The sequence below is a fragment of the Lytechinus variegatus genome, chromosome 1 (genome assembly GCF_018143015.1).
Source record: "Lytechinus variegatus isolate NC3 chromosome 1, Lvar_3.0, whole genome shotgun sequence".
Classification (NCBI taxonomy): Eukaryota; Metazoa; Echinodermata; class Echinoidea; order Temnopleuroida; family Toxopneustidae; genus Lytechinus; species Lytechinus variegatus.
The window spans coordinates 13,367,274-13,392,230 of NC_054740.1; the positions used below are offsets into that span (position 1 = coordinate 13,367,274).

The 24,957-nt window shown below is 37.5% G+C and overlaps 2 protein-coding genes across 2 annotated transcripts in view; one reads left to right on the forward strand and one right to left on the reverse strand.

The window, feature by feature from the left end:
* The window catches only part of LOC121429678, a 26,058-nt gene extending 20,447 nt beyond the window's left edge, over window positions 1-5,611 (reverse strand). The window contains exon 1 of the mRNA XM_041627220.1: window positions 5,451-5,611. Coding sequence (XP_041483154.1) covers window positions 5,451-5,611 — 161 coding nt within the window. The remainder of the gene's footprint in view (window positions 1-5,450) is intronic.
* Window positions 5,549-24,957, forward strand: part of LOC121405878 (glutamate receptor 2-like) — a 27,212-nt gene continuing 7,803 nt past the window's right edge. Inside the window, exons 1-11 of the mRNA XM_041596900.1 lie at window positions 5,549-6,025; window positions 10,786-10,932; window positions 15,794-16,051; window positions 16,527-16,705; window positions 17,733-17,786; window positions 19,050-19,247; window positions 20,815-20,985; window positions 21,748-21,852; window positions 23,040-23,174; window positions 23,620-23,823; window positions 24,288-24,546. Of these exons, the coding sequence (XP_041452834.1) occupies window positions 5,932-6,025; window positions 10,786-10,932; window positions 15,794-16,051; window positions 16,527-16,705; window positions 17,733-17,786; window positions 19,050-19,247; window positions 20,815-20,985; window positions 21,748-21,852; window positions 23,040-23,174; window positions 23,620-23,823; window positions 24,288-24,546 (1,804 nt within the window). The 5' untranslated portion in view covers window positions 5,549-5,931. The remainder of the gene's footprint in view (window positions 6,026-10,785; window positions 10,933-15,793; window positions 16,052-16,526; window positions 16,706-17,732; window positions 17,787-19,049; window positions 19,248-20,814; window positions 20,986-21,747; window positions 21,853-23,039; window positions 23,175-23,619; window positions 23,824-24,287; window positions 24,547-24,957) is intronic.

The window sequence follows — 24,957 nt, forward strand, 5'->3', positions numbered from 1 at the left end:
TGTATATTTCAAAACTTAATATTTTATGCTACATATCAGCCTATTAAACACGATATGTATTTCGTTGAACAGGCTATGCAAGCATGAAATAATATATTTTCAAATCATTTTCCAAGTCTTCCCTTGACCTTATTCTATTCAGTCGTCTCCCTCCTATTATTTTTCCTCCTTTCCCCCTTCTTTTTTCTTTCTTTCCCCCTTTTTTCCATTTTTTATCCTCCAAAATACATGTATTATTTCGACTTTTATTGATGTATTTCTTTCCATCATAAAAGACCAAAATTAGTAGGGGGACAATTGATATTGTGTCCCCCCTACTATTTTAGGTAGGGGGACGCGACCCCCCTGTCCCCCTGGGATTTCCGCCCATGGGTAATTCTAACCACACCTTTAAATATTACTCCCACATTTTTTTTCATTTACTATTAAAGTCAATAGGAAAAAAAACAGATTTTATAACTGCAATATCATGTTTCGAATTCAATATATATACATATATATATATATATATATATATATTTACATATACATATATACTGTATGCGTAGAAATAATCTGCACTCAATGTTTATTCTTCTTTGTATTATATATTTCAAAAAAGAATAGAAAGTGGGGTTCTTTGAAACATTCCATCTATCCTTGTATCAGTTTGAACGACCGTTGGCTTCATAAATTTGAGCCCATGCATGGAATAACAGAGCTGTTATGTTCTTAAATAACCGCATTATACTATTATTATTCATATTTAAGTTATTGTTCGTTTTACTGTGTTTTATGATTTCGGAAATAATACCGTAACAAACAAAAATTGATAATTTTCATGCATTATGAAGCAATTATAATGGAAAAGTGACAATTGTAACTTCTTTGCATGCAGAGAGCGTTCGCATCAAATTCTAACGAATTTTAGTCGACCTAAGCTACGTCGTAAATACGGCGGGTGAATGTTTGCAGCACGTTAAAATGTTTGTGAGGAAATGACAAGGGGGCAAAGTGGACTCGTTTTCTTTAAATATTGATCATCTCGTAAACCACCGTAACATGTGCGAATCAACATTCAACGACGCAATATATGTTCATTCCGGGTCATTGCACTCGTCGAGCGAGATTCAAGAGAGTTTTGGCTTTCACGCACGGCAAACGACGGATTCAAAAACACAATAAATGCATTGAAAATTTTCCGCTAAATGACAATGAGCAGCTGGGAGGTCTTTTTCGAAAATTGGTGAACCGGAAACAGCAGTTTCGTCCTCAGGTTCGGAGCTGACAAACAATTGCAAATTATGTCGTTTGTTCAGAGTCCATTACAAAACTCCTGTTTTGATTTGACAATTTCGATAAAGACTTATTTGTCGTTCATGTCATTTGACAATGCATTTTCAATATTTTTGAATCCGCCGTGTGTCGTCGAAGCAAGAACTCCCTACTGAGACAATTGGGACCTTTCGCAATCTTCACCGACGCTAATTTTGGGGTCCCCTTACACAAAAGTTATCGCTTAATCATACACTTGATTTTTAAGATTGATTGTACATTATAGTCAATAGAATCAAACGTAGAAAACTGCTGTACGATCAATGCTAAACTTTGTGTTACAGGGGGGTTACAGGCCCTACAGATCTGCTTTTCGTGTGCAAAATCCTTTCCCGCGACACCCGCACTATACATACATGTATATTATGACTGATGGCTGGAGATATTCGAAATGTAGGACCTAAAATAGATTATGACATGGATAAGAAAGTGGTTTTTCAAACAGATCGAGTACATATTGAATGAGGAAAAACTTACTGAATGAACGCTTAGATATAGATCATTACACTCCATCGAATCGATATTGCATTTAATGTGGATTATTGGTGGATCACTGGCAATTGATTTCATGGGTCAGATCAACCTCTCTAGCCAAAACCATTTCTGTACACAGCATATACATGTACAATACGTTTAAGCACGGACCCTATAGGGTCCATGGTTTGAGCTAACGGGTTTCTTTGTTCTATTGTGTACGCCTTCTACACAAACGATATGTCTCGAGCACACGATGTGAGGGGCATTATGTTTTACATTCCCCAGAAATGGGGATTAGATTCAAATTCCGGGGGGACCACTTCCATTGATGAGTGGATACCATGCGCGACAATGGAGTTTCGAAAAGCACCCTAAACAATGGAAGTAAGTCTTTTTCATATTATGAAAATGCATCTCTTAATTAGTGTTTGGATTGTGACACCCTACAAGTATTGGATATGTCAGTATCCCTTTTTCAGCATTTTAAACATCGTTTTGACACCCTTATAACGCTACATAGGTCTATACGTAATGTACTTGCCCACTCTGTCCCCTTTTACGCGTGGTTGCTCTTGGTATCCATTAATCAATGGAAGTGGGCCCCCCGGGCGGCCTCTCGAGCTCTAGGAGGAATCAAATGTGGCTTTGGAAAGTCGTCCTCAATCGGATATATCGCTGTTACCATAGTAGCAACCAGAATTTTGCACACGAAACGCATATTGAACGTTTCCGTCGCAGATGCGAAACGAAAAAAAAATCTCATGTCACACAATTTGCATTGCCGGCTAGAGTTTTACGACGGGCCCAAAAAGTCTCTTCCAAAATCAACTACCGTTGTAAATAGCTTCCGCGTCCTCAAACGAAAGGTCGGGAATTACGAGACGCCAGGGACGAAGCCCGGGTAGGAAAGAGAAGGGATGTTGGCTCGAAACACAAACAACGCCCCCTTCCACGATGATTGGGAAAATGACCTCTATTGAAATAATGAGAACGGAATTGAAGAAAATATATATATAATTAGGTCTACGTGACTTCGTCAGGGCTATTTCAGATATTTCTTTCCTCTCTCTCTTTTTTTTTTTGGGGGGGGGGTTTCTGAGAGATGCGGAAATGAATAAAGAAAAATAATCACAATAACGTAATAACTAGATCACCTTTTAGAAGGAGGAAAACAAAGGGAAATGGCCTACATTTGTATGTCCTCCGCCTCTAATGGTATAACTCTCTCCTTCGCTGGACTTGTTGATGCCGCCATGGAAACTTGTCGCTTCACCGTCCCTTTCCCCCATGCCTCCGGTACCCCCTGTAATTCAACAGGTGGACCCGCCTTCCCGTGAACACTACCCATTCTCAGTGCTATTTTATTCATATGAGCTCAGGCCATGTCGTCGGGGAACAACTAAATACTCAACATGCTCTATGTCATTCTTCCAGCACCAAAGACGCTTTACGCAACATTGCCATTGGAAACGCGGGCATGCGCATGCGTACTTTACTGTTGATTGTTACGTAATTTGTTGTGCGCGCCACCACTTTCTCCGTCCCTTCCCTCTATAATAGTCCTCTCTTCCTGCATCCCTTCCTTATCATTGTTTATCTGAGAGTTTTTCTATGATAAAAACAATGACACACCCGATTGAATAACATGAGAGCGTTTTATGCCCACAAAAAATCCAATTAGAAACTTGAAATGTAGTTCGTCAAGAGGACAAAATAATTAGGTGTTCTATTGATTCTAATGATCATAATATAGACCTCTAAACCGATGAAGATGATTTACGGGCTTAGAAAAGGTATTCCAAGTCACAATTAACAGTAAGAGTGCGGAGCTTGGTGCGCGCTCGGCATTTTGGAGTTCTTTCAAGTATCTCCGGTGGCCTCAAAAAGAATGCGTTGATGATCTATTATTTTTTTTCATATCGATGGGAAAAACTGAATAATGGAACTGGTGCTCATGAAAGACAGCAATGTTTTATTATGAATGGATGCAAACTTCTCTCCCCCCCATAGGAAATACACATAGACACCTCCCCCCCAAAAAAAATACAAAAGGAAAATAACCATGCCCTTTGTGAAGTCCTTTCTTTTGTCGTTTTCCTCCAATGATCACAAATTTCTGCAGGTTCTTAACTGCCAGGGATTGAGTGACCTTCATCAGATAGCTGCCAATTCTTTAACCCGGACTGGAGGGGACGATGATGCCCCCCTCGATGCTTCGCGCGATACTTCCGATAGGCAAAAAGATAACACCGCAAAATTTTATGATTTTTTTTAACCCCCCCCAACTTCTGAAACAAAATTCGCGACATACAGGTATTGCATCGCGACGTCATGTGACTTTTTACGTGACAATGTCATGCCGAAAATGGCTCATTTTTATACTTTGTGTACAAAGTCTATGGGAGATAAAATTTATAAAAGGGTGATTATTTTTCGTTCTAATTGGTCTGTTTAATTTATTTAGGATGCTAAATATGGTCTGTAATAATTTCCATTGAAAAAAAAACCAATGAAAACAAACGATGAAAAAACAAAGAAATACATAAGAAATTCTAAAAGCAAAGAAATACATAAGGAAAAAAAATTGGCTCTCGCAATTTTTCTTTGTGGAAACCTTAAATTAGGTTACAAAGATGACCTCTGCAAAAAAAGAAGAAAATTTGAGTGAAATTGGATGTTAAATATGCAAATAATGTTTTTCATGAATGAATTTGCATAAAAAATAGATATAAAAATAACTATTTTCAGATTTTTTTTATACTAGCTTGTAGTTTATGTGGTAAAGAAGGTACGTGCCAAATTTCGGCGCGATCACAGAACGGCGGCCGAGATTAGAAGGGGGATCATGCCCCCAGGCCTCATTGCGTCTCAAATAGCCCAGTCCTTTTAGGATTAAGGGATGGTCCAGGCTGGAGATATTTATATCTCAATAAACAAAGCAAACTTCACAGAGCAAAATGCTGAATAATTTATCAAAATCGGATAACAAATAACCAAGTTATTGAATTTTTAATTTATTTATTTAGATAAATATTTTCAGCCCGGACCATCCCTTTAACCTTCATCAAATTGAACATCTCCGATTATTCCCAATTAAAAGTCTTAAAAGAAGTTTGCGGTTAATTGCTTTTGAAACAATCATGCAAAATGTAGCAAAAATAGCAAATGAAATAAAATGTACAAATTAAATGGGGTGGTTAGCAGGCCGATAAACTTGTTAAAATAATGGTCTGGTCTGTCTTACTCTGGCCGTCCGCCCCTTCTTTTCTTATCTTTCTCACAGGCTTTCAATATCCCACTCTCATTCACACGTACACGCATCCACACACACCCTCACTTACATCCTCGCACACGTAAACACACCCTCTATCACACACATTTTTTTTAAACAAGTGCACACCTAGTTACCAATAATGCATTTAACATTTCCATTTATTTGAAAGCAGGATAAAAGAGCATTGTAGATTAAAATAGTACCTAGCTCACGGGCACTAAGTGCCCCGGCCGGGGATCGAACCCCTGACTTTCCGTGTATAGCCAGGCGCCTTAGACCACTCGGCCACGGCACCTTGCCGTGGCCGCACACACACACACACAAACCCTCTCTCACTCCCTGTCCCCTTTGTCTATCTGACTCTCTCCCTCTCTTTTACTCCCACCTCTCTTCCACCTCATTTTCTTTTGATGACGACTGTATTGCAATAGCAAAGGCACCGTGGGGATTTGTGCTCCGAGTTGTAAGCATCTCACGGCTTGAAGACGAGGCATCCAAGCTTTCTGCATCGTTGCGTACAAAGCTCATTTGGCATCCACCCCTCATCTCTTCTATTCTCCAAAATCATCTCGATTTCCTTCTCCACGCCAGAATCCCTAAGCTCTGAAGGAGCAGGATGATATGCGACGTTTGAGTACATTATTACTTAACCCCACACGACTTTCTATATCAGTCTAAAGCGAGGCGAGCCATTTCCCGCTAAAATCAATTGATGCGCAATTTGAGAACTCAAAGAAGTTTGTTGTGGGAAGGTTAACGAGAAAGGAGTCGTGCTAATTGTAACGTTAAGATTATCGCCGCACTTAAAGCTCGTTGACGAGAGCTAGGTTTAGGTTTGGAAAGGAAGGTTTATCCATCGGAGTGCAATGGCGGGAAAAATGTCCCACGCTTTGGTGGTCGTCTGTATGGGCACGCTATTTAGGACTTGTTGTTCAGCGGGTTCGTCAACTATTATGGTTGGTAAGTAATATAATTTCTTAAGAAATTAAAATCTAATTCGGTTTTATTCCATTAAACTGCTTAGTAAGTTCGCATCTTATGGAGTGGAGGAGGAAAAGAACTAGGCTAATGATCAAAATCATGTTTGAGCAAAAAAAAATATGTCTGTGATCTGTCGTACAAGGGTGTGAACCCCTTGAGACGAAGTTAAAGAAAGGCAGAGGAGAAAATGCATTTAAATGTCACATTATCAAAATCAATTGTGTCTATATACTTTGAAATTGAGCACATAAAATGGAAACTGGGCAGAATTGAGGCTGTGCATATTCTGTATATTGTGAGACGTTACTTTTTGTTTTGTTTTTGTTGCTACGTTGTAGATAGTAAAATATCATAATTTCACAGCACCCCCCCCCCCTCCCCCATTTTGGTAATCAATGTGCGCAGCTTTAGAATGTTGCGAAGTTTAGCAACTTAATCTGACAATAGGAAGTTTTCGCAATCTGCCCCCGTTGGGATTGCGAAAACTACCTAATAACACCTTATTACGGAAAGAAAGATGGCTGCTTAGAATACGAGTTTGATTACCATTTCAGTCATATACATCATTGGAATAAGCAGCATAATGACTGTGATTACACAGCAAAAACTTTGGTGTTACGGTGTTACCCGGCGTACATAGATCGAGGACCACACCTGATATTTTACATCGGTGTAAAATTGACAGTGTTTGTTTAAAAATGTATTATAACACCTTTTATGTTACATTTACACTCTTTGGTGTTATGTTCAATCTCTAGGGTGTAATTTTAACACTTCATGGTGTGGTCCTCTATAGACCCCAACTGGTGTCAGTTTTAACACCAAAGTTTTTACAGTGCGATATTTGCTTATCTAATTAATTCGTGTATATCGACACAGTAAAAAGCCCGTTTAAAACTGTTATACATGTAAACGCTCTTTACTATATAACTTTCACAGTCGTTGCCTTATATTTTTAAAGATTTTTAATCTACAGTAATTTAGGCATTGTTATTTACTTACACTGTCAAAAAACTTTTGTAAAGTTCACATAGTAGACAACGTTGTAGGAAATTTAATCAACTTTGTATGCATATCTTACACATGGAATATCTTATCAAGCTTTATCTATATGCAACATCTTAAATAAATCACTGTAAAAAAGGCATTAGATCACTCAGCAATATAGATATCAAAATTGTTTAGAAAATTTATCAACACTGGAACAACTAATGAATTAGATTCATCACCAATATTCCCCCCCCCCCTAACTTCTCATAAATTCAATGTACGATGTTCATTTCATATTGCACCTGCACATTTGCCTACATTAAGCGACATTTTACCTTTTCATACACCCTCTTTTTATGAATAATTAGGTGCTTGTGTTTATACAGCCTTCAGTAAAAAAGGGGGACTGTTATAATGCAGGTGTTATAAGGGAAATCAGGTTGTAAAATAGTATAGGAACGGTCCTTTGGAGAGGTCCATTAAAAATATTAATAATCACGATGCATTATCCGATAATGATGGAATCGTAACTCCGATTGCATCGTGCATTGCTATCACACTCTTTATAATGACGTCAAATTTTGTGCGCCAGTTTACATGGTTTAGGTCATAAAATATAGATTAGTTGTGTTTTTTCTCTAATGAGTGTCCCTTTACGACGCAGTGAATCACCATCTTAATTTGTCCCAAAATGGAAACAAAAACGCCGGTGTTAAACACCGGCATGGTATCTATATCTATTCTACTGAAACAACACCGATTTGGTGTCAGGCTAATATCAGATAGGCATTCAAGCAACACCAATAAATGTTAAAACAATATTGGTACGATACTGCAACAAATAACAATGGAAATTAAAAAAAAATTAAACTTGGTTTCCTTTTTTTATTACAGGAAATGTAACAATCATAAAACAAAACATAAATCAATATTGATCTTGCATGCACATCTCTTGAAGTGTCAGTTATTTTTTTTATAATCTTTGCAGTTTTTATTCTTCACAAAAACAATCAATCAAAGTATACAAAACATATCGTTGCACTTCAATCAAACAGAACATTGTATAAGTGCATACAACATATCCTAATTTACAAGCAACTTGTAAATATTAACTTTGGAATAACAGCAGAACTAACACTTCAACTGTAGTACAAGTTGAAGTGTCAGTTCTGCTGTTATTCCAAAGTTAATATGATCCAGATAAAATCCCTGTTGACTGGCGATTATTCCTTAAATTAATGTTCACAAAGATGGCGATGATGAAATTGATGTTGAAGCACGATGAATAACAAGAGTCACTGTAACAAGTTGAAATGTCTGTGAAGACGATGTTGATGATGATGATTAAACAGTCAATTTCAGCAATCCATGGGTTGAAAAGCGTTCATTAAAACAGGTTGATGATCTCGATGAGAACTGAGAATTCCTCTCTCAAAATAACTGCAAACAGTTCATTGATGGTGTGCAGATAATTCCACACAAGATAAATATTCCAGGTTGAAATAAAGTCTGCTCTGACATAAGGTCTGGTGTGAAACTCTGAGTTCTAATCTGATATGATGTGATCTGATCTGAATTGATGATGTCCTTGAAGAAACTGCCAGCTTTTATACAAATTATTCACTATTCTTGAGGCTTCTACAAAAGAACATTCTGCCCATTTCTAGAGCTGCAGTCTAAATTCTAAAACACTCTTTAATGATCTCAGTGAAATCAACAAGATGTAAATAACATTGCTAATCCAATATTGTTCTTTCCACTGCCCGAGGAAGCTCTATTGTCTGCCTTAAATTAAAAAAATCCTCAGCCTATTGTGTAGCCTTCTCTATCATGTATCTTTGCAAATTGCAGAAATAATCGAAATTAGTTCATCGTATTAAATATAGTGCACAATAAAGCTTTACTGGGACACTCTGGAATATTCTTAATCACTCCATGTTATGAATATTCTTAAAGAGAAAATAACTAAATAAAAAAAATGTATTTCTTTTACAATTCTTCTTATATTAATATAAATAGTGTACAATCTATTGTACAATATACTGGATTATATGTACGACAAATATAAAATTATCCCGAGTGCAGGTTTATTTCACCGAGGCCGAAGGCCGAGGTGAAATAGGCTTGCACTCGGGATAATTTTATATTTCGAGTTCATATAGTCCAGTAATATTGTCTGATAGAACGTTCACTATTTATTATAGTAAATAGATCCCTCAATCTAAGCCCCCCATCATGGATTTTACCATAGTCTAGATATAGATGGCATACGTTCTTCTTACCTTATATTTGTGAAATTCCAATTGAACACGATGAACTCCTAATTACATGTAGCAACAAATGAACTCCAAACAGTCGATGAACTCCTAGGCCAGTTGAATGACAATGATATACAAATATATCGATTGAAAACAAATTAATCGATATTCTCCCCATTCATTTAACACGGGTTTTGCCATCCAAAAATCGGAAGTTATATTGTACATATGTACAATATAACTTTTTGAAGGGAGGTCACGTGGTACCAATCCAGCCAATCACAGCTCGTATTTTACTACCACTATTTACTATATAACAATATTGGTTTGATTTTAAACTGGCGTTGTTTCAACACTTATCTGGTGTTTATCGACATAGATACCTGTTGGGTGTTTCATAAAGCTGCTCGTAAGATAAGAGCGACTTTAAGAACTACTGGTGATCCTTTCTTTGGTAAATGGTATACACCATTGGCCATGGTGTTAAATCAACGCCGGTATTTTTCAGTTATAAAGATTGTGAATTATATTGTGGAAAGCAGATTTTACGAAAATTTAAGTTATTTCAGTTCATTCAAATACTGAACATGCTTGACAAACAATGACTAAATGTCTTTGTAATTCTGTAGCCATGATAAATCAGATAAGCTTCAAGTATTTTTCTCTAACTTCAATTAGCGCTGATGTAACTAAAATGAATTGTCTCGATATTATAGCACAACTTGAACCAAGTGATATAATTCCCAGATTTATAAAAGAATTATGACACGAAAGGTTTGGGATCATAATAAAGAAGCAGATCTTTTGAAAGGGGTCCTTTAATGAAACGAACATGACAACATCTGTCAACCTGTGCGCTTTGAAACACCAGTATAAAGCGCCCTACAAATTTTATCATTATTATTATTATTATTACATAACGAAATCAAGTAAATTAGATAGAACATTAAAGTAAGAACATTTAAAGATTACAAAATGAATTACCAATGAAATACAGCAAAGCTCGTAACTTTTCACTCGTATTTCATGAATGTTAATTTATGTTGGAATTACCCGGTCAATTAGGTTACTGGGTTTATATGCATTGCCTATCTACTGTATCCAATGTATTTCGTGCTCAGCATAATCGACTAGTGATGTAAAACAGTGAAATAAAGATGAACATGACATAATAAAAACAGACACAAGAACAACAAATTTATAGTTTTCTTATTATGACGAATTTCCAGGATGAATGAGAGATAACTATTATTAATATTAATATTATTATTTGTTATTATTATTATTGTTATTTTTATTATTATTATTATTATTATTATTATTATTATTATTAATTATTGATTATTATTGAATATGATTATTATTGTCATTATTGCCATTATCATTATGATTTTGGGTGCATGCAAGCTGTGTGACAGTAAATATTAATATGTTGGTTTATTATGAACATTTTCATAGGAATTGATATGACATGCCTTTCTTTTTTTCAAGGTGCTGTTTTCGATAGATATCTTGACTTTGGTTTTGAACGTGGTATCATCTCTCATAACACCCAGAAGAATAAATCAAATTCATTTCAGTTCATGGCTTTGGAACTACCAGCTCTACTGGAAGATACATTCAATGTTACCAGAAGGCGTGAGTATTACGGGATATACCTATCATTTTCCTCCTTTCAATGTATTATTGATCTCGTGAAATATATTAGATTCTGATTTAATATTCTAAGTTGTATTAAAATCAAAGATCGTTTTCCTTTAATGCCATTGCTTTTAAAATATAATCACTGTTTTCTTCATTTCTCTTTTTTTTGGGGGGGTCATACATGTTCGTTTTTTCTTCCTCTTTTCATTTTTCATTCTCTTTTCATTGGTATTTCATCTTTTGGTCAGTACATAATATTTCAACATTGATCATTCTTTCTTTTTCTTCGCCGTCTTTTTCAATTTGTTGTTGTTGTTGTTGTTGTAATACATTAGTCTTTTATCGTTGTTGTCGCATTCTTAATAGCCCACTTTCCCATCAAGTGGGAAAATTCTTCAACAATTTCTTTGACACTCCATTTCGAATGTCAAGACATGTTCTAAACTTAGAGTTTCGAATGCATCAAGTTTGAATGATACCACCAAAGATCCCACTGAATGATGGGATTAAAGAAAAAATAGAAATAAGTTATTGATATTACCTCACAGTTATCAACCCACCCCCCCCCCCCCCTCTCTCTCTCTACTTTTCTTTCTCTTTCTGTATAACAATTCTTCCTTAAATGTTTCATTTCAGTCTTCCTGCAAAAATATACTTTTTTTATTGTTTTCCCTGTGTATTCTGCGCCCATTGCGTTCATCCCAAACTCTTCCCTAATATCCTTCACAAACCGTATTATGATCATGCACCCTTGGTCCCTCAACTTCGCGATGGGATGCAAATCTGAGCATGAATCTTTGATACATCTCGTGAATATTTGATAACCCCATACCTCATCTCGGCCATATTGATTTCCCCTGCTACCCGACCCCGCCGTCCCGAGCACCGCGTTATAAAAACTCATATCGCGATCAGCCACAAAACACACAGCGCATGCAGTCATTACCACTATTATTATCATCATCATGTGCATCATCGAATAAAAAAATATACTCCCCGTTTAAGAGCGATGGGACATTATGAAAAGTCACGAGCGCTAAAAGGTGATAAATTCGGGTTATTGTGACGACATTAGGGTTTGGGCGCCAAGATCATTTTTCTCTGATTATTCCGTTGTATTAATATTTCCTATCATTGTTGGGTCGAACTGATGTTTGTATCATTCTAACGCGGTTTAGAAAAGCTACGTTTCCTGTCTGGGTTGCTATCAGTAGAGAAGATGCATATTGTTGCATTTGATATAATTGGTTATGCAAATATCAATTGATATTCATGATAGGGGAATTGCTAGATGTTAAATTTTAGACCACATGGTTGGGGAAAAAACATTCAGTGACCAGAACACTTTCGTAATATTAAATGTAAGATAAGGGTAGAGTATAATTTACATGTTTACCTTACTGACCCTTTATCAGCTCTACCAAAGCTTTAGAGGGCTTTAACCCAAAAAATAACTGCAAATGAAAAAGTAATTAAAATTTCAAATTGTACATACACTATACTTTTGGGAACTCGTGTGAATAGAGACAGGAAGTGTTGATCGAGTATTTTTCAGGCGCTGACTTTCAGAGAATGTCTTACTAGAGTCAGTAGTTTTAGTGCTCAATATTGCACGTCACGTGTTGTTTTTGGCACAAGGAGTCCAGGCTGAACATCAGCCTCTGAAGTGAAGTCACTATAAAGTGCTTCATTTAGCACTTTTTTCTTAGAATGTGCTTCGCGCGGGATATGCAAAATAATGTTAATACCTAATTTCACATATCCACCCCTTAAAACTGACTGCCAAACAACTAATAGAATATGCGTTATCAATGTTCATATCTTCTGTAATTAGTGTAACAATTTACATATGTATTTCGAAAAAAGGTGCACGACATTTGCTCAGGCGACAATTGCTCTGGGCTTATGTAGGGTTAGGGTTGCAATAGGGTTTGATGTAATGTTTATGGTTAGGATTAGGGTATAGTGTTAAAACCAGGGTTGAAGTTGGTCATTTCATTTGCAGCGGAACAAATGTCGTGGAACCATTTGAAAATACATGTAGTGTCACATCCATGTAAGGGACACATCTGCTTCCCCCCCCCCCCCTTGAGACACATAATGAATATTTGTTAGGGATAATATGTCGTGCAAACCTAGGTGAGCCCCCCCCCCTTTGTGTTTTTGTATTTTTTCTGGAACAAAATGACCTCCATTTTGTAGTGAAAATCTTTTTGGGGGTGTTTTTTAATCATTATTTTTTTTTGCTTGTCAAATGTTTCCCGACATAAATAACCAAAAATTAGAAGTGGACACCTTTTTTTTTGGGGGGGGGCTTGTTAAATTTTTCTATAAAAAATGCCCCCCTTTTGAAATTCTTGATCCGCCCCTTGTTTGAAAACATATCCTAGACTCCAAACAAGGAAAGAGCGAATGACGCCATTGACCCTGATAAATGAATAAAAGCGTCTTTTCCACTTTCAACGTGTAAAGAGAAAAGGTCAGGGTTGAACGTTGGCATAATTTGGCCATTCGATGGCGCGCAACAACCGCCATTTTGGCTATCCCCAGGTAGGTAGTCCAGCTAAATGAAAAACGAATTAGCTTCATGCGAGTGTCATCTTATAAATCATCGAAAAGAAATACTGCCCTCAGGGGACGAATTAAATGTGACGCGTTTTTTTATAAATCATGAGCATTACTGGAGAGAAAAACCGAAAGAGAATAAAACGGACAACAAAATGACGATACGGGCGGGTTGATTTGATTGCATAGTCAAGTCAGTGTTTAAATATATTACACTGGAAAAGATGAAATAATTTTTTCAACTATAACTATATTGTGTTTCTTTCAATAGACCATAATCTCACACTCTGTTTGCAGGGGCGGTACTGTATTTAAAGGGGGAAATTAGCATAAAAGCGACGTCACATTTCTCAAATAAATCATTGAATTACAAGGGTAAAGACCCAAACCTCATTGGCTAATTTAGAGCCCTCCCCCCCTCCTCATCCTTGTTTTCTATTTTTTGTACTCTCTTTTTATTTTATTTAATAGAAAAACGCAAATTTGGCCCTGCCCTTTAAGCCCTCTCCTGATCTGCTGATGCATTTCGATGTATTCCTTCCATTCAATATCATTATCTTCTCAATGATATTTATCTTGTAAATCTAATTTTCCATGAGCAGAGGATAGAAGGGGTCGTAACATAGTGATACAATGCATGGAGCAAGTTCTTGAAGCGATAATCCTTTGATTGATTACAATCTATTGAGAACTATCATTCACATTTTTTTACAAGTAGGTAAGGTGTGCATAATTTGTGACCCAATGTTCTATATGACTATAGTAAAAAACAATCTCATCTTTTTTTAAATAAATGTGGAGGGGGTGGTTGGTATTTTGATGTCCACGCACACGGTCACCGCTTTCTAAAAACACTCCTAGGACATGTCGAAATATTTTCCAATTGTCAGATAATATTTTAACATGTTTCATGAATGTGAAAACAAGAAGAGTACACTATTCATTATTATCAAGAAATAAAATAAAAAGTGGTAAATATCCCACCATAAGAGAGTGGAAATACAAAATGTAGAATTGTTGGAATTGTTTCTTCCGCTATATTCTTCTAGAGCTAAAGACGCATGCACACGACCTATTCCATTTTTGTCTCACCTGCATAGCAGAGTGAGACTATAGGCGCTGCTTTTCCGACGGCGGCGGCGGCGTCAACACCAAATCTTAACCTAAGGTTAAGTTTTTGAAATGACAGCATAACTTAAAAGGTATATGTACCTAGTTCATAAAACTTGGCCATTAGGTTAATCAAGTATTACTAAACATCCTGCCTGGGTTTTATGTCACATGATCAAGGTCAACAGTCATTTAGGGTCAACGAACTTAGACCACGTTGGGGGAATTAACATCACAATCTTAACCTAAGGTTAAGTTTCTGAAATGTCATCATAACTTAGAAAACATATGGACCTAGTTCATGAAACTTGGACATAAGGTTAATCAAGTATCACTAAACATCCTGCATAAGTTTCACGTCACATGACGAAGGTCAAAGGTCATTTAGGGTCAATGAACTTTGGCCGAATTGGGGGTATCTGTTGAATTACCATCATAACTTTGAAAGTTTATGGATCTTATTCATGAAACTTGGACACAATAGTAATTTAAGTATTACTGAAAATCCTGTGCAAGTTTCAGGTCACGTGACCAGGGTCAAGTATCAATTAGGGTCAATGAACTTTGGCCAAATTGGGGGTATTTGTTGAATTACCATCATAACTTTGAAAGTATGTTGGTCTAGTTCATAAAACTTGGACATAAGAGTAATCAAGTATCACTGATCATCCTGTGTGCATTTTAGGCCACATGACCAAGGTCAAAGGTCAATGAATTTTGGCCATAATGGGGGTATCTGTTGAATTACCATCATAACTTTGAAAGTTTACGGATCTGACTCGCGAAAATTGGACATAAAAGTTATCAAGTATCACTGAACATCCTGTGCGAGTTTCAGGTCACATCATCAAGGTCAAAGGTCATGTAAGGTCAATGAACTTTCGCCACGTTGGGGGTATTTGTTGAATTACCATCATATCTCTGTAATTGTGTTTTGGTCTAGTTCATAAAACGTAGAAAGAAGAGTAACCAAGTATCACTGAACATCTTGTGCGAGTTATAGTAGTTTTCAAAGTCAGCCCTGCTGCTATATTGAATCGCGTGATGCAGGTGAGACCGCCAGAGGCATTCCACTTGTTACAAATTGAAATGTATGTATATCACATCGAATTTAAGCAAGAATATTAACACAATCACAATTGCTTTCCTTCTTATTTTCTTTCCTTTTATCACCCCCTAGTCTGCACCCTCTACTCCCAAAACACCCTGATCACCGGTGGTCATTCCAAACAGGTGTGTCTCCCGACTTTGCAGTCTTACGCCAACTATTTCCTCATCCCCTACGTAACGGTAAGCCAATCCAAATCAGACATGGGTTTGACCATCAGCAGCAGTGACTACTTGTTGTCCATGATGCCCTCTCTGGTCCCACCCGTAGAGGATTGTGTCAAGTACTTCAAATGGGACAAATTCGCCTATGTCTACAGCTCCCAAGAAGGTAGGCGGCTTCTTTGCATCTCATTTTGGCTCATACAAGTTTATGTTGGTTTTTTTTTGAGGGGGTCAACTTATCAAAAGATTTAGCCCCATCAACAAATATGGTCTACCGTGCCAGGTAGAATAGGTCAACATATCCCTCGTGTAAATTTTTATGAAGAAATAAAACATATATCAACTCGAAAGATTATTGCGATAAAAATATCATTGCAACCTGATTTGGAAATCAGGGTAACCAATCACAATTTTCTTTTTCAAGATCGATTTGTGAGTGTTGTCGTCATTGCCAATATCGCTGTGCCATTATGTTGGTCTTTTGAACACTCGGTGTTTTTCTGGCTTAGGCCTATAGTTTTCTTCTTCTTTGTTATAATGTCTTGTTTAATATTTCTGCTTTCATCTTCAGTTTGTTTAAATGATCGTGATGATATGTTTTTTTATCGAGAGTTTGTTGCACGGTATTTCTATTCCTTCAGGATTGCAGAGATATCAGACCCTTTCGTCCCGGTTTCCTTCGAAGCAATACGACATCACTGTTCGTCGGGTCGGTTCCGAACCCGAGACCCGACTGCTTCTGAAGAGCTTTCGTGATTCTGGTCGCCATCGTATCATCTTCGACACCACGGGAAACGATACTCAACTTGTGCTTAGACAGGTTATTGCTTTTAAATATATTTTTAATGGACTTGAAAGCAAAACGACCTTTCATATTTGTTTTTATGTCATCGTACCAAAAATATAAGGCGCTTTGTATCATATTGACAACACAGAATACAGCTACCGATTGAAACCTGTAGAACCCCTTTCATCTAACTGTAGCCCTATGAATTCGAAACAATCTAGACTTTATGCATTGGCGTCATCATGCCGCCATCTTAGAGGCTGAAGCTATTCCCTTGCATGCGTTCGTGATCTGCAGCTGGCGCATCTATGAAAATTCCGTTTCCGCGTATTCCTATCCTCTGAGGGAGGGCGCTATGAAATTATATGACGTCATATTACTATGCATTAAGTCTTTGGTTGTGATATTTATTTCTTGCCCTCATGAGAGTGTTCTGAACTTTCCACAAGTAATTAGCAGGTGTCTATATTTGACGAGGAATATGCACTGCATTCCATCCTACGATGACAACATAATTCAAGGGCCAATCATAATTGATTTTCAAGTGGTCCACTGATGTCGCCCTTGTTCGATACCGCTCCTTCCACTGTTTTCAGTCTTTTAAAGAGAAAAAAAAAACCCACGTTAACATCTCTTTTCGAAAATGATTATGATAGATAGGAACGGGTGTAATAAAATATAAGTTTAATTATAAAGTGCGTGTCTGCCGTTCCATAGCAAATTGTACATTTTTTAATATCAGTCTTTAATTTATAAAAAAATGAAATTTCTTAAGCTATATTGTTTACAAGAATATCTACAGTTTGTGAAATTTATATGCAATAACATATTTACATACACCAGAATATACGCCACCGTCGACAAACCCTTTCAATTGTTATGATTGGCATGCTTTGTGAAATATTTTACATCTTTATAGTAAGTTGCTTTGTTTGAATTTTGTAAACGGAAAATTAACATAATGTGGTTTCTGTCATGCCTTAATAACTTTCGAAATACCAGAGAATGATTGTTTTGTCTCATTTTATCCTTAAATATCCTCATTTTCTTCCATTTCCAGGCCAGTATGCTCGGTATGATCACCAGTTCATTTCATTACCTTTTTCTTGACCTGGTGAGTAGGTATTTCACTTTTATAATGACTTATGAAATGCTACGTTTCACTGTTCGAAATAGAAGTCTAAAATAAAAATGCTCCGAAAATTAATTTTGCCAGATTGATAGTGGGCCCGGTATAGCCACTGTGGAGCGCCAGATCGACGTCTCTTTATTCCTTATATCCCGTTCCAACTGCCCCCTGCATCCGTACGGTTACGATTCGCCAAAACTTGCCTGAAGATCTGGGGCCCGTCTTACAAAGAGTTGCGATCGATCCGATCAATCGCAACTATGGAAAGCAAGCAAAGTCAACTTCTAAAATGCATGTTTGTTTTAAAAAATCTAGATATAAATGTATATCCATAAATTCATTGATTTCTTGACAATTCATTTGGTGTGATCTCCTTTGTTTACAAAGGACATTTTGCAAATTTCCTGTAGAAGATATTATGACACTGATGGATTTCCATAGAGTTACAATTGACAGAATCAATCATGGGCGGAAATCCCAGGGGGACGCTCCCCCCCCCCCCCTTCTCAAAATAGTAGGGAGACATAATATCAAATGTTCCCCCTACTATTTTTGGTCTTTTAGATTGGAAAGAAATACATCATTCAAAATCGAAATAAATCATGTATTTCAGACGAAATGGCCTTACCTTTGGGGTGATAACCCTTTTTTTTTTGCTTGTCAATTTTCCCAGCCCCTTGTCCCCCCTACCTTTTTGGGGAGATTTCCGCCCCTGGGATCAATCGCAACTCTTTGTAAGACGGGGCCCTGATATGATCACTGCAATTATTTCACGATTTAGACCACTGTTTCAATTGTGGCGCGAATCGTGACAGTGAGAACATGGTATCAAATCGTTAAACGCCAAATGGGGTAACAGCAACTCCCTTCGGTCTTGGAACAAATGACATCAGGAGGAAGAAGGTTCCAAGCCCGGATGGTTTTCGGGAAGACTGAATGACGGTAGATGTCGGTGTTGCATCTGATGTTGGAGAGGGAGAGTCTATGGTGTCCCTTTAGGGCCTTTCGGTCTGACGCGGCCGATCGAGGCTTCAACTCCCGAGCTCATGGAGGTACCTTCAAGATTTAGACAAGTCATTCTTTGTGTTCGGAGAGTGAATTAAAAACAAAACAAATGATACACAGTACGGTAGCACAACCTGGTAAACCAATCCACCACACCCGTCTCGTTCTTTCTTTTTCTCTCTCTTCCTCCAATCTGTATTCGTCTCCCTTTCTCTCAATCTATTTTTTCCTTTCTGATTTTAGGATCTAGCAGACGTGAACATGGATGATTTTATTTTTGGAGGGATGAACGTAACTGGTTTTCAGCTCGTAAACAAGACCGATCCCCACTACAAGAGCCTCGAAATGATGTGGTACAAACGTCAGGCGTACCTCAGGCAAGGCAATCAAACCTTTGACTGGCCGCAGAATATCTCCTCATTGGGCTACCCGAAGCTGAAGGTAATGTTCGGGAGCGTTTGATGAAAATTTGTCGCAAATCTGACAACTTCTCCTTGATTTAATTTGATTAGTTGAGAAGCAGAGGTGTGTGGCCTTTGGTTCCATGACATCTTCTCTGGCGACAATTGCTCTGCTGTAAATTCCACACACTAATCGAATGGCCAACTTCAACGTTGGGTTTACACTATACCCTACCCTAAACATAACATAAAACCCCATTGCAACCTTAACCCTAAAATGGATGAAACTAATATAAGCCCGGAGCAAGTTGTCTCAAGAACAAATTTGTCACCTGGTCTTTAGCATGTTTTGTGACAGGGAATGGAAACTTGCCAGTGCTATAGCAACTACCACGAAACGGGTCTCTGATAATGTTGGGTCATTTAGATCTGTTAGAGACAATAGGGAGGCATGTTCGTCAACGCTGCAGCTCTCTCTGTTGTATTGTCTTAATAGTGTATAGATAAGCAAGTGCGGAACTTTCTCGCGTGCGCAAAAGAAGCCGGCCAAAATCGTGTAGTTCTGCATGTTTCAATACTAATATTATGAATATTTGATATAAAAGTCTTTGGAAACTGTTTTTGATGGAAGCTCCCCTTGTGATATGAACATATATGATATGTCAATTTCAATGAAAGTGTTGATATTGTAGGGGCCGCGGAACGGTTTTCAAAGTGGGGGGGGGGGCTGAACATGCTAAAAATCACAATTGTATGGTCATTTTTGCGTTTTTGTACACGGTTTTGGAAAAAAGTGGGGGGGGGGGCTTCAGCCCCCCCAGCCCCCCCCCCTGGTTCCGCGGCCCCTGTATTGCTTAGAAACAGAACAAAACCTCGATGTGATTGTTTATCGGGGGGGGGGGGCATCCATGACGGTCAATATTTTGCATTAAGACCTATATCAATTAAAGTATAAGCCCACATGATTTTATTTGGTACTAATTTATTGAAGGGAATACTCACAACATGATGTAATTTATGTTGTATATCACAATATCGCTTGACTTTGTTATTTTATTCAAAATATTCGTTACCAATCAATCATAATTATGGTGTGTGAATTCGCAACGACACCCGTAAACTGATTATATAGCTGTTGATGGTTTTCTTGATTATCGAATGATTTATTCACATAAATCGTGTCTAAAGAGAGAATTCAAATTCGACCTTATTCCAGCAGATATACACAGCGATAAATGAAGAAGCTTGGCATTTCCGCACGCCGCCTTTCGAGGTAGTACATGTTATGTATAGGCCCATGTATAAGAACCTCTTAAAACACTGTTTAAAATGTTAAGCACGTTCTTTAAGCCGCCACGCTAGCAACTTTTGTAAATTGTTCAAAAAAGTTTGAACAGCTGTTTTAAAGTTTAAAAATATTGTTGTTAAATGACGGGCTTAAACAACTTGCCATTTTAAACAGCGTTTTTGCAGTGTTGAATAATCCACTACGAGCTTGAATTGAGCTGGGATTCTGTCATCCTATTCATCCTGGCTTCTCTGTACAGAAACGAAGACGAGTGAACGCTCTGTCTGAACTTACCTTGATTTCTCTTTCCAAACCGCAGACGATGACGGCTTTGTCGTATGACGTCACTCGTGTATTCTGGGAAACGATCAGCATGTTGAAGAAGAACAAGAGAATACAGCTCCTTACGGTCAGGGCGGCAAGATCTTGTGGCAATCCAGGATTTAAAAAAATCCCACAGGACAAAGACGTGCTGGAGTATATCAAACTGGTAAAGACAAAGCAAAATGAAAAGAAATATTGAAAATCAGAGTGCCCTCATTAATTCTGTAATATTTGTCATTTAAAGTAGATTAAAAGTCATTTTATTCATAACATGGAAAGACAAAAGTGACAGATTTGGGCGGAGCAATACTTGTTTGTGTAGGCCTACTCCCATGTTTTTGATAGGTTGATTATATGAGTGTCTTGTCCAACCCTTGTTTCAATATCTATGAAAAACCCAAAAATCTAAGTTTAAAAAAAAAGGGATTGGGAGCAGTACGGGTGGATAATCCTGACAAACGAATCTCAAAAGTTATTGAGGTGATGGAAAATGTGCAAGTGTTTCTTACGTGGTAGATTTCGTCCGGTGAGTAGAATACATATGAATAATCAACTATAGTTGTGAAGGTAATTGTTTAGTGTTTCACTTTGATATGCTAAGTGCGAAGGGTCTTTAATTTTAAAACGTTATTCTGTAAGAAGTAATCAACAGCGTGAGCTTGGGAATCCGCATCGTTCATAAATATGAATGGCTGTAGAAAAATATCAGTATGTAAGTCCGCAAATCAAGCATGTCAAGTAAGGAAGGATTAATGTGTTACCCAAAGTTAGGATAATAAAATGAGGTAAAACTCTTTTGATTTCTGATGATGCAAAGATTAAAGAGAGATTCTACAATTGCATTGTTACATTCTACGACTACATATTCTACAAATCTGTGTTTGTGAATCTTCTACAGTGTTTATTCTTTTTTTATTTGTATGCCTAGATATCGTTCAAAAGTGCGACTGGCCACATAGAATTTGATGAAAACGGAGAGCGCGCTAACTACACACTCAAAGTACTTGCACTTAAACCAACGGGATTGCAAGAGGTTTGTAAATATTATACAAAAATTGTAACAATATATATATACATATATACATAAACATACATACACACACACACACACACACACACACACACACACACACACACACATATATATATATATATATATATATATATATATATATATATATATATTGTAAGAAATGGATGAAGAGAACAATGGTAGGCGTAGCTTAAATCAAGGTTCCCCAGAGCTATCTACCCTTTGGAAAAATTGGTGATGCCGAAAAAATGTCTCCGCCGGGAATCGAACCCGGGCCCCCAGCTTTGAACGCCGGTGCCTTAACCACTAGACCACAGAGACGGTTAGTACAATAGTAGGTTCGATTCGATTCGGTTCGATTCCCGGCGGAGACATTTTTTCGGCATCACCAATTTTTCCAAAGGGTAGATAGCTCTGGGGAACCTTGATTTAAGCTACGCCTACCATTGTTCTCTTCATCCATTTCTTACAATATTTAAATAAAAAAGAGTTGCCAAAAGCTGTTGTACATGTATAACTTTACACACACACACATATATATATATATATATATATATTGTTGAACTTTCATTTTTTCAGAGAGAATTTATATTTTTCAAGATATGTTTTTATTGTCACGTAATCTATAGGCCTACTATATCCATGTTATATCAGGAGTGTGATACGGGTTTCTGAAAAGTTTAAGTTTTAGTATTTCACATACAAATATTAAATTTTGGTTGACAAATATGAAAAAATGAGCCTCGAGACAAAACGATACACATTAGAATCGAAAGCCCATTAGTTGAAAGCAAAGCTTGTGAGTTATATAAACCCAACGGAAGATATAAAAATTAGATGTTGTTATAAATAGCAAAATAAAAAGGAATCCACAAAAGAACATATCGAAAGAATGAACCATTTCATATCAAATCGTCCCTCGGATAGGACTTTAAATGGAGGTCCCGTGTAGAGGAGAGTCACCGCATTCGCACGTTAAGAACTCACTGCACTATTCGTAAAGAGTAGGGGGGAAACCCCGGTGTAGCCATGGTAGCGGTCCACCTACGGTCTCCCCAATCAGTTACATCGGGAGGAGAGACCTGCAGGTTATAGTGATTCAGTTCGCTGTTCGCCTCCCATGCACAGGTGACGCCAAACAAAATGATAATAACAATAAAAATAATAATATTTCTCCTTTCCCATAGGTTGGAACCTGGATGCCTAACGTGCCTAATAGCAATAGCAACAGTCCTCTTCTGAGTCGTCTGGTTCTCAAAGGGGAAAATTCAGAAAACTCATTTCAGAACGTCAATAAGACTTTCATCATTACTTCTGTTCTCGTGAGTTATTATCAAATCTATCATCTTCAGTTTCATCATTGCTTTATGATCATTATCACTACTTTGGAGTTACATGTAACGTTATCATTATCATAATTATTAGTGTTATTACTGTTTTTATATTTCTCTGTTTTCGTTAATATCATTGATGCAAAATATTTCATTCATTTGTGTTTTATGGTTATTCCCACTAACTTCAATATACAGTATTTTCATAAACTTTTTATTTGTTATACAATTTTTATTGTCATCTAGACCTATAAAATACGTACGAATTCATGTACCCGTTTAATATTCACAGGACTTGTGTTGCAAGCATTTAAACCATTCTGCTTCTCTACAAACAGTACTACTAAAATATACCATTACCCCAACTACCCCTGCTAGACTCAAAGTCTAAAAATCTAATCAATGATCATAATAAATCATAATCAATTTCATACAGGAACGACCATTCATGATGTTGAAAAATGAGAAAGCTCGAACTCCTGACAATGGCCGATATGAAGGGTACTGCATGGACCTCTTACATGCAATCAATGAACACCACCCATTCAAGTTTATTATCAGAGTAAGAAACGACAGCGCCTACGGAACGGCCGATGACAACGGCACTTGGAATGGCATGGTCAGCGAGCTGATAAATAAGGTAATTCGAGGTTCGAGATCTTACTCCACTTTCATTTTATAGTTGCTCCCTCCGCTAGACAAGCCGCCGATTTGCGGTTGTAAGTGGTAATTACCTCTACTGCAGATTCAAAATAATTATTCTTGGGGAGGCTCCTTTCCCAAGTTGCATCTAATTTAGATGTGTGAAAGGCCTGTTTTTTATTATGATCTAGGAATATTTCCAGTCCGGGTAATATTTTTCGTGATTAATAATCGGTTTATTTGGTCTGGTCCGGGGAGAAGTCTGAAGATGATCAGATGATGAATCAAACTTTCAAAGAACATGAAATATCATTGCATAATCAAAGGGCCACGTTTCCTCAATAATATTGGATCCGATACATTCACATCCTAAACAAATAACAATTATAATCACGAGAGCAGGGAATAGATTAACTAATATTTCATCAATATTTCCATCTCTGAAACTCGACATCCATCCAGGAGGCCGACATCGCGGTCGCCCCATTGACGATCAACTCCGACCGGGAGAGGGTCATTGACTTCACCAAGCCTTACATGAGTCTTGGGGTCAGCATCATGATCAAGAAACCCCAGAACACTCGTCCCAGTGTCTTCTCCTTCATGCACCCTCTGTCCTACGAGATCTGGCTCTCCATCATCTTCGCCTACCTTGGAGTCAGTGTGGTCCTCTTCCTAGTCAGTCGGTTTAGCCCGGACGAGTGGTACACCGTAGAACAAGGTACTTTGATTGTAACGGAATCGTAACGGCATTGGTTCGTGAAGGTTGTCAGCAGCGGCAGGCTGTCATTCTCGGCAGATTTCCGGCGAAATTCCGCGTTTCTGGCAACAAAGATGCACCAGCCCGGTATGAGGCATAGTTTTTCAGAGAATGGCAATTAGGCGCTGACAAACTTTCCGAAAAGGTGCCATTGGATGTTTACAATTATACCGGTATACTCTCTTTGATATCACAAATATTGTATCTTTTTCTTTTATGTTATTTGAAGAATGTGATAGAAATACAAAATGCACTAGTGAATATCCATCTTTAATTGTACTCACAATCAGTTATGGTAGTCATAAGATAGGCCTGACCAAAGGACTTTTGTTTTCACTCCGTTACTTATTATGATAGCAGCCACACCTGCAA